This window comes from Babylonia areolata, chromosome 18 (assembly GCF_041734735.1).
Source record: "Babylonia areolata isolate BAREFJ2019XMU chromosome 18, ASM4173473v1, whole genome shotgun sequence".
In the NCBI taxonomy this organism is placed as follows: domain Eukaryota; kingdom Metazoa; phylum Mollusca; class Gastropoda; order Neogastropoda; family Buccinidae; genus Babylonia; species Babylonia areolata.
The window spans coordinates 25,773,575-25,788,455 of record NC_134893.1 but is presented as its reverse complement, the minus strand read 5'-3'; the positions used below and the strand labels follow the sequence as shown (position 1 = coordinate 25,788,455).

Below are 14,881 nucleotides of genomic sequence, written 5' to 3'. Positions count from 1 at the left end.
TCATAAAAGGTTTGTACAAATGGAGAAAGTAAATTAAGACTCACTTTTGATAAGAGGCGTCCAATGTTTCAGACCATAGGTCTTCAGGGACTGTGTCAGATGTGCTTACAGTCCTATGTTCTGAAATGTTCGATGCCTCTTATCAACAGCGTCTTATTTTACAACCAACAGTTATTGTTGTTGTTTTTATAAACTTTCTCCGTTTGTAGTTTTTATAGACTCAGTCATCATCTTTCATTTTATAGCTGTACCTGTTTGTACAAAATTGATTATTAAGTTTTGTTTTTTAAGGACTTAGTTATAACCTTTGTGTCTTCAGTGGTCAATATGTAATTCAGAATATATTATATACAAGATTTATTATTTATAATGAATAATTTGTTGCAGAATTTCTGATTCCAGAATATTTTATCTTAACATACATGCTACTTTAGAACATCTCTACAAGTCTAAGTCTCTGTTACTGCATATAGCAGTTTATTACTTTTTTAAAATACTAAACCTCATTTAACAATCCGCAATGATTTTATAGTTAAAGCATTTCTTATTCTGAAATTATGTTTCTTAGTATTCATGTTATTTTACAGCATGTGTTTTTGTGTGTGAAATGTACCTGCTGTGTTGTATTGTTTGTATGTATTTTGCTTTATGTTTGTTGCTTTTTAAAAAAAATATCTTTGGTCCAGCCTTTGTCATGTATATGTGGTAGACTTGGCTGCAGGCTGAGATAGTGTGTAGGGTGACTGACAAGCGTGTGGATGCACAATTTATTTCCAAATGGATGAATAAAGATGCGTTGTATTGTGTTGTTTTGTGTATTGTAATTTACAAAATGTGTATTTGGTGTGCCCACAGGTGAACCTGCATATGAAATGTACACTGACCCAGACTGGATTCCAACTCATAATCGTGGGCATGGCGCCCATGGGGAAAAAACCTTCTGACAGGCAGAAGCAAAAGAACTGTCAGAGTTGAACAAGTCTGCAGAGTCCACTGACTTGTCTTCACATGCTGAAGAACTGTTAGATGTCAGTGCTGATACAGCACATAACAATCATCATTTTTCTCCACAAAGGACACACACACACATTGACAGATCTGACCTATACTTCTCAGTGTTGGCACACACACAGATCTCACTTCAGGTATCATTGGATGTATGTAAGAAGAAATGAACTGACTTTTGATAGAAAATGTCAGACTGAAAAATGACATAGAAAATTCCAAATATACACAAAAGAAGTTTTGAGAAAGATGATGGAAAGGTCTTCTTTTATTTGGGTGTTCAGGAATACAGCGACAAACTCCAGTGAGTTTTCTCGAGTCAATCCAAAACATAACAGCTGCTACATGTGTACATATGTCTCACCAATGCCAGCCATGCATGTACAGTGTGCTGACTTCACTGCACCGTCCTTTCTCATGATGATCCTGGGTCTGGAAAGAGCCTTTTCATTCAGCCGCTGGGAGTGGAAAACCTGAAACATCAACATTTCAGTTGCGGTTGTTGCTTTTTTGAGGGGTGGGATGGAGGGAGTAAAATGCGTACTTATGTACATCATATTTGTTTAGTATGTTGTTCAAGTGTGTGTGTGTGTGTGTGTGTGTGTGTGTGTGTGTGTATTTATGTTATGCAGAGTTCGTGTGTGGATGCCTATGTATGACCAGGTTTTTGTGTGTGTGTGTTGAACTTGAATGGTTGAAAGGTGATGTTTTATGAGGTCTGGTTTGCTATGACTCATTTATAGTGTGGTTTTGTTGCATACATTGTATGCCAGGTTTTTTATGTCGGGTTAATTTCATATGATTTCTTTTAATATCCAAACAAGTGTATGTGTCTTAAGTCGATTTCATTCATATTGTTCAGTGTTCTTGATACATTCAGTCTTCATAGATTAAGCGTTCATAGATATGTCAGTTTGAATTGTACTGTAACTTTATAGTTTTTTGTGATCTCTTGATTATTTAAGCATTTACATATCTTTTATTATTAAATATGATTTATTTTTGCATTATGAGTATGACTATGAGCAACACAACCACATGTGAATTTCTCTTAAGAGATAATAAAAGGTCAATGTAAGACTTGATTTTGGAAAAAGTATAACAAATGCATTTGTAAATATCCTTCCTTTTACAGTTTGCATATATGACATATTCAGTTTTACTCTGTCTCTCTCTCTGTCTCTCTCTCTCAATATATATATATATTTGAAATATGCACACTATCATTCAAGTTTAAATGAATTCAGATATGTGCACCACATATGGAATAAAAAGTGCTAATGAAACACACATCCCTGCCTTCATGAACACATGCACACACCACACACATAAGAACTGAAGCAGCTACGACATGCATACTCATTCCCCACATACAGACACATTATATCAGTACATGTACTATGATACTGTAAATGTGCACACGCGCGCACACACACACACACACACACACACACACAAAGCCAGCATGCACACCAAATTATTACATTGCACACAACCTTTGAATTTCTGAGATGCATGTTTTGACTTTGGCCACACATTTCACATTTCTGCCACCAAATTCAGCCTATTGCAGGTGATGAAAGCAAATGAATTTTAGAAGTGCTATTTTTTTCAATTTTATTTTCCTCCTGTGGGAGGTCTACAACATATTCAGCAATTGCACCTTTTTTCTTTTTAAAAAAATATATTTTGAGACTGCTGATCATTCAACCCTGGATATTTATCATATGAATGGAAAATATCAAACCTACTGGCTACAGTCTAAATCAAGCCTGCATCTCAAAGCACACCACACAGGTACAAAATCAGTCAGTTTAATCATTCAGTCCTTCAACTGAGCATTGTTTAGATACTAAAATCTTTAATTTCATGGCAAACATACTCTCCTGCCCACTGTCTTTCTGTCACAGTGATAAACTGACACAAGTGGTGAAGTGTGCTTATATAGCTGAAGACATATATAACATGACACACTTTTATAACTTTGTTTCTGTAGATCATGTTCTGATCTGTAGCTTCACAACATCCAGGTATATCTATAAAGTGTGGACTATAAATTATTTTAAATCTGCAGTTCTCTCTCATTCACACACACTCACACACACAGAATATTTCTTCCAACCAACATCAACCCTCCTTTTTGGGGTTTATTTAAAAAAAATAGATAAAATTCATATGAGTAAATCGTGCAACTGAGCCTTTCCCTTCACTCATATTTACATCCCTTTTCAAAAACTACCATTTGCATGCACTTCTCCCAAAAGCAAGACATCTAGAATGATTGTGATTCAATGCATGCTGACTGATCCAAAGTACAAGCGGCATCACTAATTCAGTCGGCCACAAACTGTTGGTAGACTCCAATTAAGTGGCTTGAAGTCCTGCTGTGTGAAAGCAGATTTGCCAAGATCAAAATAACTATTGTACAGGTCCCCATACTCAGAGGCTGGGACTGATGTTTGACTAAAATCCCGGTCCCCATTTGATATTTCGTAGGGATCTATGTTGCCAATCACCGAAATTTTGGCATTGTACCGTTCCCTTGCTTCTTTCAGTAATATTTCAATATATTGAATGTTGTTTTGACAAAAATTGTCTTCCCCGCCATTATACAAAACGATCAGCTACACAGCGTTTGAACACAACCCAGCCGGAGTCTGTTGCCATAACCCCAAGATGGCGGAAGTGTCCGGTTGCCGGGAGTGATGCGCACGCAAGTTTTCGCAACCCATATGTGGAAAGTAAAAAGTTCTCCACCTGTATTAATATATGAGAAAAAGAGGTATGAACTGCAGGAGTGGGGTCATAAAGTCATCGATGTGCTCTATTCTTTGGGGTTGTAGGAAGAAAGACATGAAGGTCATGGTAGAAATCTATTTTCAGTAAATACAGATGGCCAGGAAAACGCTGAAGAGACCATGAAAGCCTCTGGGTCAGCAGAAGTAACCAGTCGCCAGTCCACTTCATCGCCAGAACTCCGAAAGCAGCTTTTGAGCCAACTGGAGTATTATTTCTCAAGGTATGCTCTATTTTTCCTTCTTTTTTGCCTTTTAAAGTCTTATCTGGGGCAGGCGATAGGGGTGGCCAGTGTATACATTGCAGCAATATCATTGAGTCCAATGCCTAGCTTATCGTGATGGGGTATTTTGTATGTTTGATCTTCAGTTGGGATAAAAGCCTTTCACTTCAGAGCACGGATATATCGGCTCTTAGGGGTAGTTGCATTATCAGCAGTCCAGCCGGTCATGCAAATTACTTTACTTCCTTACAAATGGCGACTGTTTCGATGCGTGTTTGAAGGAAGGGGACAGGGAAGTATTTCAGCTTAAAACCTTCATTTAGGGGTTTCATTTACTATGAAACTTTCCAGATAAAAGCTTCAAGCTGAAATATTGTTTACAGTGAGCTTTTGTGTTGCAATATTGTGTGATAGTGTTTGTGAGGGTGTGTGTGTGGGTGTATGTTCGTTTATCACTTTATATATAGTGTTTCACTGTTTGTTTTGAACAATGTGATACTGGAGGAAAACAACATACTGCACTTGGCAGTTGTGTCTGATACATTTGCAAATATTTCAGCACTATTTCCACTCATGAAATGCACAAATGCGAATTTTCTTCTTCTTTTTTTCTCCACAATATATTTTTTCCCCTAAAAGTCTTGATTATTTTCCCCTAATTGGGGCCATCTCATCCTGTCAACATTAACATATAATTGTATTCTGAACATGTAATAATTGTATTCTCTTTTATTTTCTTTCCAGAAAACATACACTTTTATATAGTTAAAAGCATTTTCCCCCCCCCACAAATAGTTCCAGAAGTCAAAGGGTTAAGTGGACAGCTCTGGCACTTGAGAAATCTAAGGCTTCACATGCTTTTTGGCTCTACTGAACACGACCAGAGTGACTCTGCAACAGTGCAGGGTCTCCTCTGGTGTGTTTCCCTCTTGGTGACATAACATTGACGGTTCCCTGTGGACTGTCAGTACTGAGACTGGCAGACTGTTCTGGGTGTGGCTGCCTGTTGAGGGCTCTGAATGATTAGTGTAGGAGTAATGCCTGTTTAATAGTGCAGATGATTTTGCGGGGGGGGGGGGGGGGGGGGGGGGGATATATATGGCGGTGAACAAAAGATGTAATTTGGGTTTGTTGTTTTGAGTTGTTTTTTATTTTAATTTGTTTTTTAATACTTTTTTTTCATATCTTTTGCAAGAAATCTATTATTTTTATACTTTAAGCCTTATAATTTCTGAGCGTGGATATATGGATGCTTCAGGAGTAACTGAACTAACTGCATTGTCTACAGTTCAGTTGATCATGCAAATATGCTTACTTCCTTGCAGATGGCACCTGCTGTGATGCGTGTTCGAAGCAATATATCTCAGGAAGTTTTTGCTTGATTTTGATGCGTTTTGTTAAGCAAAAATTGAAGCATGGCTGCCAGCACATACAGTACAGAGGTGGCTAGAATTTTATAGATTTTTTGCACAATGTCAACAATAGCAAGTACAAAAAAGTGATAGAAAATGAAGGTAATGTTGATTGATAGCAACTACAAAAAAGTGATAGAAAATTAAAGTAATGTTGATTAACGGAAGTGATTCTGGTTATCCTGATGTTGATTACATGCTACGAAGTACATCAACAAGTAGGGAGCGGGGTCATGTTGGACCATTTGTAACTGGTTTCTCTTCTGTAGCAGATTGTCATCCACTCACAGTGCAACAGCTTACAGAGATAACTTGATCTCTTTCAGTATCTTGCATCAGCATGAACAAAGTGAGGAAACTCACAAAGAAAGAACTTTTTAGCAACAGAGATCAGGAGTGAAAAAGGAATGGATCTGGGTCTGGAGTGAAGAGATTGTGAAAACAGTTGAAGGATGATGATACTGCATTGGAAATTGGTGATGTTAACCCCATGTACGCTTGCTGCCACAATGACGAGATAACTCGTCATCGAAATATTGTGACTTTTCCCTACTTTGCATTCAGTTCATTGACAAAAATGCTGGTAGTTTTAGCTTGGGGAATCTTTCTAGATTCTATTCATTGCTAGAAACACCATCTGCGTCATAAGGCAGTCCTTTATTTGAACGTTTTGGTTGGGTTACTGGCCGCAGTCTTTGCCTGGTTCCTCTCCTCACTCGCTCAACAAAATGTCGGACTGACTCCGTGCTCAAGACATGCAATTGTGGCGAACTAAATCAACCAAGATTACTTTCTTTAAATTCATAAATTCGAAGGAAAAGACAGTGGTGAACATTTATAGGATGATTTGATAGAAAATAAAGGGAGCAATCAAGAGAGTGGCCAATATACGACTATCAGTGAGTGTGGCTGTTCAGCTCTAGCAGATGACAGAAGTCACCTAATTTTTAGCAGGACACAGTATGGGCTATTTTCTTGGCACTCAGCCAACGCGGTCTGATGAGAACTGGATAAAGTGACTGCGTGAGAGGGGTGAAGAGGAGGGGGGTGGAGACTGAGGGGGCGTGGCCTCACATCCATATTATCACTTGCAGAAGTCACAATGCATTATGTATCTATTTCTTTTTCATTTTTTTTAATATTGTGGTGGTTCTAGTATGATTTTGTGTGTGCAGATATCCATTTGTCCAGAAAATATTTTAATGCAAATTACCTGACAGATGTTTGTAATGAACAAGTTGAAAATGTGACAAAAAACAAAACACTGATTTCAAAACAACAGCATGTCACTAAAAATATATAAAATGGGAAAACATCATGTGCTTTGTATTCTTTATTCATTTCCCTTTCAGAAAATATATACTTTTATGGGTCTTTCTGCAATAACAAAGAGCACAGAATTTTTTGAAAATTTATACCTGTTTTTTTTTGTGTGTGAAAAAACCCTGGCAAATAGATTTCACTTAAATCTTATTTTCCTGGCAGCGAAAGGGTTAAAACAATCAGCAGTTGTGTATGATGTTTACCAAATTTGGTTTTGTAAATGGTTTCAGTTTGACAGTCCATATTAAAAAAACAACAACTGAACATGCCTGATGTGAGGTGAGGGGGTGTGGGGGGGTGGGGATTAAGGAGTTGTGGAGACAGGGCATAACTGTTTATGCTTTCTGTAAGTAGTTTACAATGTCAGTTTATGGATGATGGCAGATAATGCTTGAGTGTGATGTGAATGATAATGATTGTGTGGTGCCAGATTTTATATTGTTGTATGCTGTCAGATACTGTTGTTACAAATTGTATTATATTTTAATGTACTCAATCCTGCTGTTTCAGGGACAATTTGGAGCAGGATCACTATCTTCAGTCCCAGATGGATGATGATCAATATGTCAACATTACCACCATTGCTAACTTCAACCAAGTGGTCAAATTGACCAGAGATTATGACCTGATTGTGGAAGTGCTTAGAAGTGAGTTTAGGTTTCTAGCATGAGAATCTGCAGGCATTTCATTTTGTTGGTTACTAGGTAGGGTTGAGAGTGCTTGATGGATCACAGAGTATCGGTATATTATATTTTTTTTTATGATTGTGATAAAATCAGTTTATAGATTTCTTTTTGTTCTGCTTGGGTCATTTCATTTTTTTTTCTCCCTGAGAGATTTTCTGCTTTTTTATTTCTTTGTTTTTGTGTATTTGTTGCCACTGTACAGTGTACTTGTTGAATCCTGCTGGATATTAGATCATTGCCATAACTGGAAACTGAATTAAACTTTCAAAGCTGCATTGCTTGTTAAAATTTGCTTTGTATTTTCAGTTACTTTATATTATTTGCAGGTTAGTGACCAGTTGTAACAGTTCTTTGGGTGTCTTTAGGTTGATTACAAAGCTAGCTCATTTTTGACAGTAGGTATGATTTGAATCTTACAATATGAGAAAAAATATGCTTACTGCAGAATATATCTGGCCAACAAACGTAAGTGTTCAGCAGCTCTATAGTTTTTGTGAGCTTAACTTACTTAGGTTGTGCTTTGTTATGCAGGTTCCAGTCATGTTCAGGTTGACGCCACAGGTACCAAAGTGCGACCCAAGTACAACCGCAGTGTACTGATGCTGAGAGAAATCCCACAGGATACTCCCAGATCTGTAAGTGATTTTTAGCAGTTATGTTTTTTCATACTTCCTCAAAGACAGAAATTGTTTGTGTTGGATGGATGTCCAGCTCGACAAAAAGCAGAAAACAATGAACCTGGCTTCATAAAAAAAACAACCCAATGTCTGAAACTGTTATACCAAATAATGAAACATCCATTTCTGTTCAGTTTGCCCAAAAAGTCAGGGGCAACAGTAGTATTGTTTTGTTCAAGAAACAAAAAAGTGATTTTCACATTTTATGTAATCATGCAAGTAATTTGTGTGTGTGTGTGTGTGTGTGATACAATGATAATTTAAAGAATGGCTCTTTGAAGTTTTTTTCAGGTTTGGGAAATTTTGTAAATTGATCTTCTCCTTGGTGTCAGTGTTATCTGGTTTGGCAAGTTTCAGATGTTTGACTTTCACGCTTTTGGACTTAAGTCCAGCGGCACTTCTGCTCCTTACCAGATTTTCAACTGATACAAACCATTGATAAATAATGACTTGTATTCCCACAGCTCAAATTCTTGTAAGAATTTCTGTCATCAGCATTTCTTTGCAGGAAAGCTGTATTTTCATGGTTCCAGTAATCCCTGATTTTTCCAATAGATGATGTTTAGAATGGCAGTAATTGAAAAAAGGAAGCATAGCAAATGTTGTTTTTTGTTTTGTTTGTTTTTTTAAATTGAGAAGAAATAAAGAGTTGTGTGTGCTGTATTAAAGCTTAGTATTGTAGAAAACCATTTTGGCCTCCTGTTACTGTGAGCAAGAAACTCATCTATATTCAGCTCTCTTCTGTTACACTTTCTGTACTTCTACAGTTGTAGGTTATCAGTTCAACCTTTAAGATATACACACATTGAATGCTACATGGTATTTTGTGAATGATGTATGTTTGCTTTCATGATGAAAAAAATGTTTTAAACATGTCCAGCATGAGAATATATATTTTTGCTTTTTATACAAGAATTCGACATATGCTTTGTTGTGTATTTGCAGGAAGTAGAGGCCATCTTCCAACACGAAAAGTGTCCAAAAGTGGTCAGTTGTGAGTTTGCTCACAATGGCTATTGGTACATCAGATTCAAAACGGACAAGGACGCCAATGCAGCCTTTCTGTTCTTGAGAGAATACGAAGTCAAGTTTAAAGACAAACCAGTGATGGTCAGTACTTTTCTTTTCCTTTTTTTGTTTCTTCTTCCTTTGCTCATATAGTTCGTTTTTTGTTTTCATAGACATGATGCTTTTAATAATAATTTTATTAATGATTAATAAAAAAAAAAAAAACAACATGACATATCAGTGTAGATAGAAAAAAAAAATGCACAAAAAAAACTAGTATGTCATATTTTGAACAAAGTTAAATAAAATGTTTGAACCAGCAAGGATTTTCATGTATCGCCCCCTTTTCATTCACATCACTCATTCATTCACTTCACTAGCCTACTAAGAATTTTTTTATATTCTAGTTGCCACCACCTCTTCACTACCACCTCCCTCATCTTGTCACTATCTATATGAGATCAACAGACCGTATTTTTTGTTCATGATGAATTGTCAGTAGTTCTATGTATTATTATATTTGAAATGAATATTTTGTTTGTTTATTGTTTTGTTGTATTCGGGTCCTCTCCTCTCCTTCTCTCCTTTTACACACACACACACACACACACACACACACACAACACACACACAAACACAGATCTAACCATCTGACTCACACACATAATCAGGCCTTATTTCTCCTTCCCCCACCCCCACTCTAGCTCTTTTTTGCACACACACACACACACACACACACACACAGAGAAGAACACACCTTACTTCTCTCTCTCATACCATCCTATTGTTGGGAAAATGTTCACAATAAAGGGATTGTTTACCAGTTCTGTTTTCATCAGTGATGATAAGTCATATAGTAGGTACTGGCACCCGCTAACAAAGGCTGCGGGAAAGCCGGCAGCAGGCTGGAATTTGTCACTTTTCACTTGATGATTTTTGTGTGAAATTGTGCATAAATCTTGTTTAAAACATAATTGAAATAAAGACAAGCCATTAATCTTTCAATCCATTGTTCGTTTATTTACTTGTGTGCGAGTGCGAGTGTGTATTCGTTCCGAGAACTGCCTACTGTAATCAGCGAAACTGATCCTGTGTCGCGCTTCCGCCATGGCGGACATTTGCGTTGTCTGAGGGTCGGTTGTTTTGATTTGTTTATAGGTTGTGGAATTTTCCATCCCCAATATTCAAATAAGGTCAAACCGCAAGGTCGAAGCCTAAACAAGTTCCACCATCAGTTATTTTTATTAATTACTTAATAACAAAGAGCCAGCACACGGATCCCGTTAAAAGGACACATTTTTTTGCGATGTAAACTATAAAAACCATTGGTACATCATAGCGATAGAAAGCTTATTTTTCGCTGATTCGAATGGTATCAAAGGTCAAGGTATTCATACACACTCAAATATAGTGCAGCCAATGCAAAGCATGCTTGCAACCGTGACACACATTCACACTCGACTCAGCGGCGGCGGCTCCTATGAAATCGACAAGCGATGACGCTAACATTTCGTCATCCAGAGAAAAAATCACCTTGGTAAGTATTACAAATTTTACAAATCGATTCATGTTTAATTGATCAGTGTAGTTCTTTGAGCTTATTAATCCATTGGATCGTTCTGATTTTGTGATAAAGGGAGTAAGCTTTGACCGCTTGACGAAGTGATCAACACGTTTCCACCAGTTGTGTTTCGCGTCAGTGCTATTTTATTCTAGACTGAAATATTGTATGAAAACTCACGTAATGAAAAGTAAATGCATTGTTTTGCATTTTATTACATTTTTATGATTCTTTTAGGATTCTAAAAGAAAGGATCGCCGATTTAAATCACAATAGTTCATGACATAAACCGGAAATAACCACCTCATAGGCCTCTCGTGACCTAGAAGTTAAGTAGGTTAACATAATTATTGAGATTGGTTTGTTATTACTTATTGTTAACTTAGTTCAGAAATAAATACCAACATTAATGGAATATATTGATCTATCTCACAATTTGAGCAGGGAGAGGTGGGATCAAAGGCCATTGTACATAATTGTTTCACATCATCAAGCTCTTTGTTTACATTTGTCAATACACTCTATCTCCTTCCTCTCTCATAGTTTTAGCGCGCACGCACGCATGCACGCACACACACACACACACACACACACACACAAAATATATGAAGTGAGCATGCACTCATGCAGCAACACATCCGCTGTGTGTGTGTGTGTGCGTGTGTGTGTGTGTGTGTGTGTGTGTGTGCGCTTTTGTGCTAACACTGAGGGACAGAATGAATATTGTGCAAAGCATTTCATACCCAGTGTCTTTGCTGTACATGCAGATTTCACACCATAACTGATTCATATGCAATATCTTTTGATAACAAACATTAACACATGTAACAAATAAGAAATAAGTAAGTAACAGAAACTAGCTTTCATTAATAGGGGGGGGGGGGGAATCCCAGTTTTAGTGACAATTGCAAATATTAATGTAATTGTCCATAGAGAAGAGCCTTGACAGGTTTTACTCCTCTTTTTGTTTTCTTATATTGTCTGCAGCAGTATTATATAAACCTGTTCTTATATGGAAATACGAAAGCTACATGAGAAAAAAATAAAAAGAACAAACAGTGCATACCTTATAATTATGCACACACACACACACACACACACACACACACACAGCATGAATCAATGAATTGATGCACTTGCAGAGGCATTCAGTATATGTATACAAGCATGCATTCCGGGCAGCACACATTGAACCATCTTCGGTTACATCATATCATAAACCAATATTTAAACATTTACTGATTTAGCCTACATTGTGTTTTGTGAACTTGTAAACCATCTGTATCAGATCAAATGATTTTTTTTTTTCAGAGCCAGTGGATGTTGATACAGACCATGACCTGTCTTCAGAATCCAGTGACACAGCTGAAGAAGAAAACAGTTTTAATGATCTTGTTTTCACCAGGACTGGAGAAAATATGGCTGTCTTCTATGACAATGATTTTATTTTATTTATTTATTTTTTTTTTTGCTGCCCCATCATCTGTACCGTTTCAGTGGCATTACTCCCACGCCGCTCATTTAGATTCCCCCATACACGGCCACACCCGCGTTCGTCCGTCGTAGTTCCAGCGTCGGCATTCCACAGGGAACCATCGATGTGAGGTTGCCAGGAGGCCACACACCAGAGGAGACCCTGCACTGCTGCTGAGTCACTTCGGTGGTGTTCAGTGGTGCCTGTTCTGTTTTAACGTACTTAGGACACCACCTACTAAGCCCCCTACTAACGACAATAATGGCTTAGTCGCGGAGCCAGACTGAGTGAGCGTCCCCCCCAGAGTGGAGACCGCCACCACGTCCCTCAAACAACAGCCCTCTATGGATCTGCCGACACTGACGACATTGACAGGACTCACCCCAAGCATGGAAGTGGAGGGGTATCGAAACTGAGGCCACCATGAGAGCAGGGCATGAAAGGCCACAGACTTTGAGACTATTTTGTTTCTGTTGATGACGATGAAGGAGGAGGAGGATGACGATGATGATGACGATGTTGCTATGGAGGTCCATTTTGGTTTGGGACTGCGTGACAGGGCTGTACTCTACGCTTCCTGTCATAATGATATCCCGGCGTTAATCAGGCCCGAGAGATACAGACACTTGTGAGTGTTGGTCAGGTAATTTGAGCAACACACCCAAAGACGCATCCTTGAAGTGGATGACACTCGACTGTGTGGTCCCAGTCTCCCCATTTAAACCCACAGCACACTCAACTCTGGGTAGGAGCTGGCCATGGGCCGAAAAACCCACCTCTGCTGGGATTCGAACCCGCGTCCTTCCAGCCGTCAGTCCGCGACGCTAACCACTTCGCCACGGCGGCTGGTAGACAATGATTTTTGTGTCGGAAGTGTCTGAAATTTTTAAACCAGACCAGGCTAAGGTGAACTTTCTACGCAAATGTACAGTTGCCAACAACACATGTTTGGCCGCATAAGCCAGAAGATGGGAGTATTTCTGCAGTGTTTGTGTTTTCTTCTGGTTTTGAAGTTACAATGCAGAATGGCAGAGTGTGGTCTGTTCCTGAACATGACAAACTGAGGAAGATATAGTTGTTGTACAGAGATATGCATAAATCTTGTTGACAGTCAGTGACAATGCCACCAACCAACCTCCCACACCAGAAAACCCTTTTTTTTTCTCCTCTCTCTTTTGTCTTTTTTTCATGTTATGGAAACTGTTTACAAACATAAAGTAGTAAATGTATTGACAAGTTGTTAAGATTAAAAGAAATATGTTAGACACTTTTTTTTTTATTCACTGATTTAAGCTTTTTTGTACCTCAAGACATATTCATTTTCATCATATGGATAAACAAAAAGTGCCGGTTTGATGTTTGTATACTACTGTTTTGAATAGAATTGTTTCTCGTAACATTCTTAACACACTCATGCAAAATTTGAAGCAAATCCATCAAATAGATCTTGAGTTAGAGCTGTTTTAAGTTTGACAGCTTGTGACATCACTTTTTCCATCGCAAAAATTAAGGAAAACCCCATTTTAAAAGGCCAATTATTCATTTGTAAATCAAGTTAATTGTACAGAAAAAATAAGCAGAATCACTATGTTGTATGGGGTCCAAATCATAGATTTCAGCTGTTTCCAATGTATAGTTTTTGTGTGGCTGTCCTCCAAAAATGCCTTATCAGGGTATTTTGGACATATGAAACTGGCATTTTTGTCAAATTTGAGGCTCTGTAAAATAGAAACTTTCTGCGTAATGGATTTGTTTTTTCTTTTTATTTGTTTTATATCTTATGTACTCTTGAAAAGTAATAAGATGGGGCTGCTGTGGTAATGATTACGCTGTTCAGGTATCATTGAACTTGAGGAAAATCTAAATTTACCAAGTTTGTCATGACAGATATCTTAAAACGGCCATATCTAAGAAACTAAGAAAGGTAGAGACTTCATTCTTTTTGTGTTTTGTCTATTTTTTAAAGAATTTTTTTTTTTTTATAAAATGTATCACAAATCTTTTTTTCTATCATAAAATTTTGACTGCCGGTACCTACATGTAGATAAAGTAAGCTTGCATTGTTTATTTCTGTGTTCTTGACCATAAAGACATTAGAGGGGAAAGATTTTAAGAATTGTGATGTTCCCAAGGCTGATTTTGGTAGGACAAAAAACAAAAACACTTTAGTTGAGGAGTAGACTTTCGTTCTCCTATGGGTCAGGACACCACAGAGGTATTGATAATCCTCAAATAGCAAGAGGGACCATGCCACAATAACTTACCTAAGAGATAGTTTGTTGGAGAAATGCAAGAAAGTGACCTTAGTTTCTCTGAAGAAGTGAGTGTCTAAAATTAAGTAATATAGGAATACTTTGGATTGTAGAAAGGAAGAAAAAAAGTATTCAAAATTTCAAAAGAATGTAGTTTTGCTTTGTAAGTGATAATGAAGATACTAAAAATATTCCTCTCAATTGCTGAAAATATATTACTCTCCGGTCTGTTCTGGGATTTGAGAAAAATGCTTCAGGTTTGTTTATGTCTGGTGTTTTCTTTTCAGGAGATGAAGAGTTAGCTTGTTGAAACATGATAAATGCTTCAGCTTCATGGGTCTGTGCCCCCTCACTCCCACTATCCCTCCACCCCCACCCCCAACCAGGATTCCTATTTTCGATTCTGAAAGTTTGGCAGCTATGTATTTGAGGAAGAAGAGCAGATATTTTTGTACTTAAGTGGA

The 14,881-nt window shown here is 37.7% G+C and overlaps 2 protein-coding genes across 4 annotated transcripts in view; one reads left to right on the top strand and one right to left on the bottom strand.

Moving 5' to 3' along the window:
• The window catches only part of LOC143292602 (uncharacterized), a 204,591-nt gene that overhangs the window by 58,172 nt on the left and 131,538 nt on the right, over positions 1 to 14,881 (bottom strand). The gene's annotated exons all lie outside the window — the stretch shown is intronic.
• The window catches only part of LOC143292601 (uncharacterized), a 57,399-nt gene that overhangs the window by 7,808 nt on the left and 34,710 nt on the right, over positions 1 to 14,881 (top strand). For all 3 annotated transcript variants that reach the window (XM_076603053.1, XM_076603052.1, XM_076603051.1), the window contains exons 5-8: positions 3,889 to 4,024; positions 7,270 to 7,406; positions 7,977 to 8,080; positions 9,068 to 9,232. In XM_076603053.1, the coding sequence (XP_076459168.1) occupies positions 3,889 to 4,024; positions 7,270 to 7,406; positions 7,977 to 8,080; positions 9,068 to 9,232 (542 nt within the window). The remainder of the gene's footprint in view (positions 1 to 3,888; positions 4,025 to 7,269; positions 7,407 to 7,976; positions 8,081 to 9,067; positions 9,233 to 14,881) is intronic.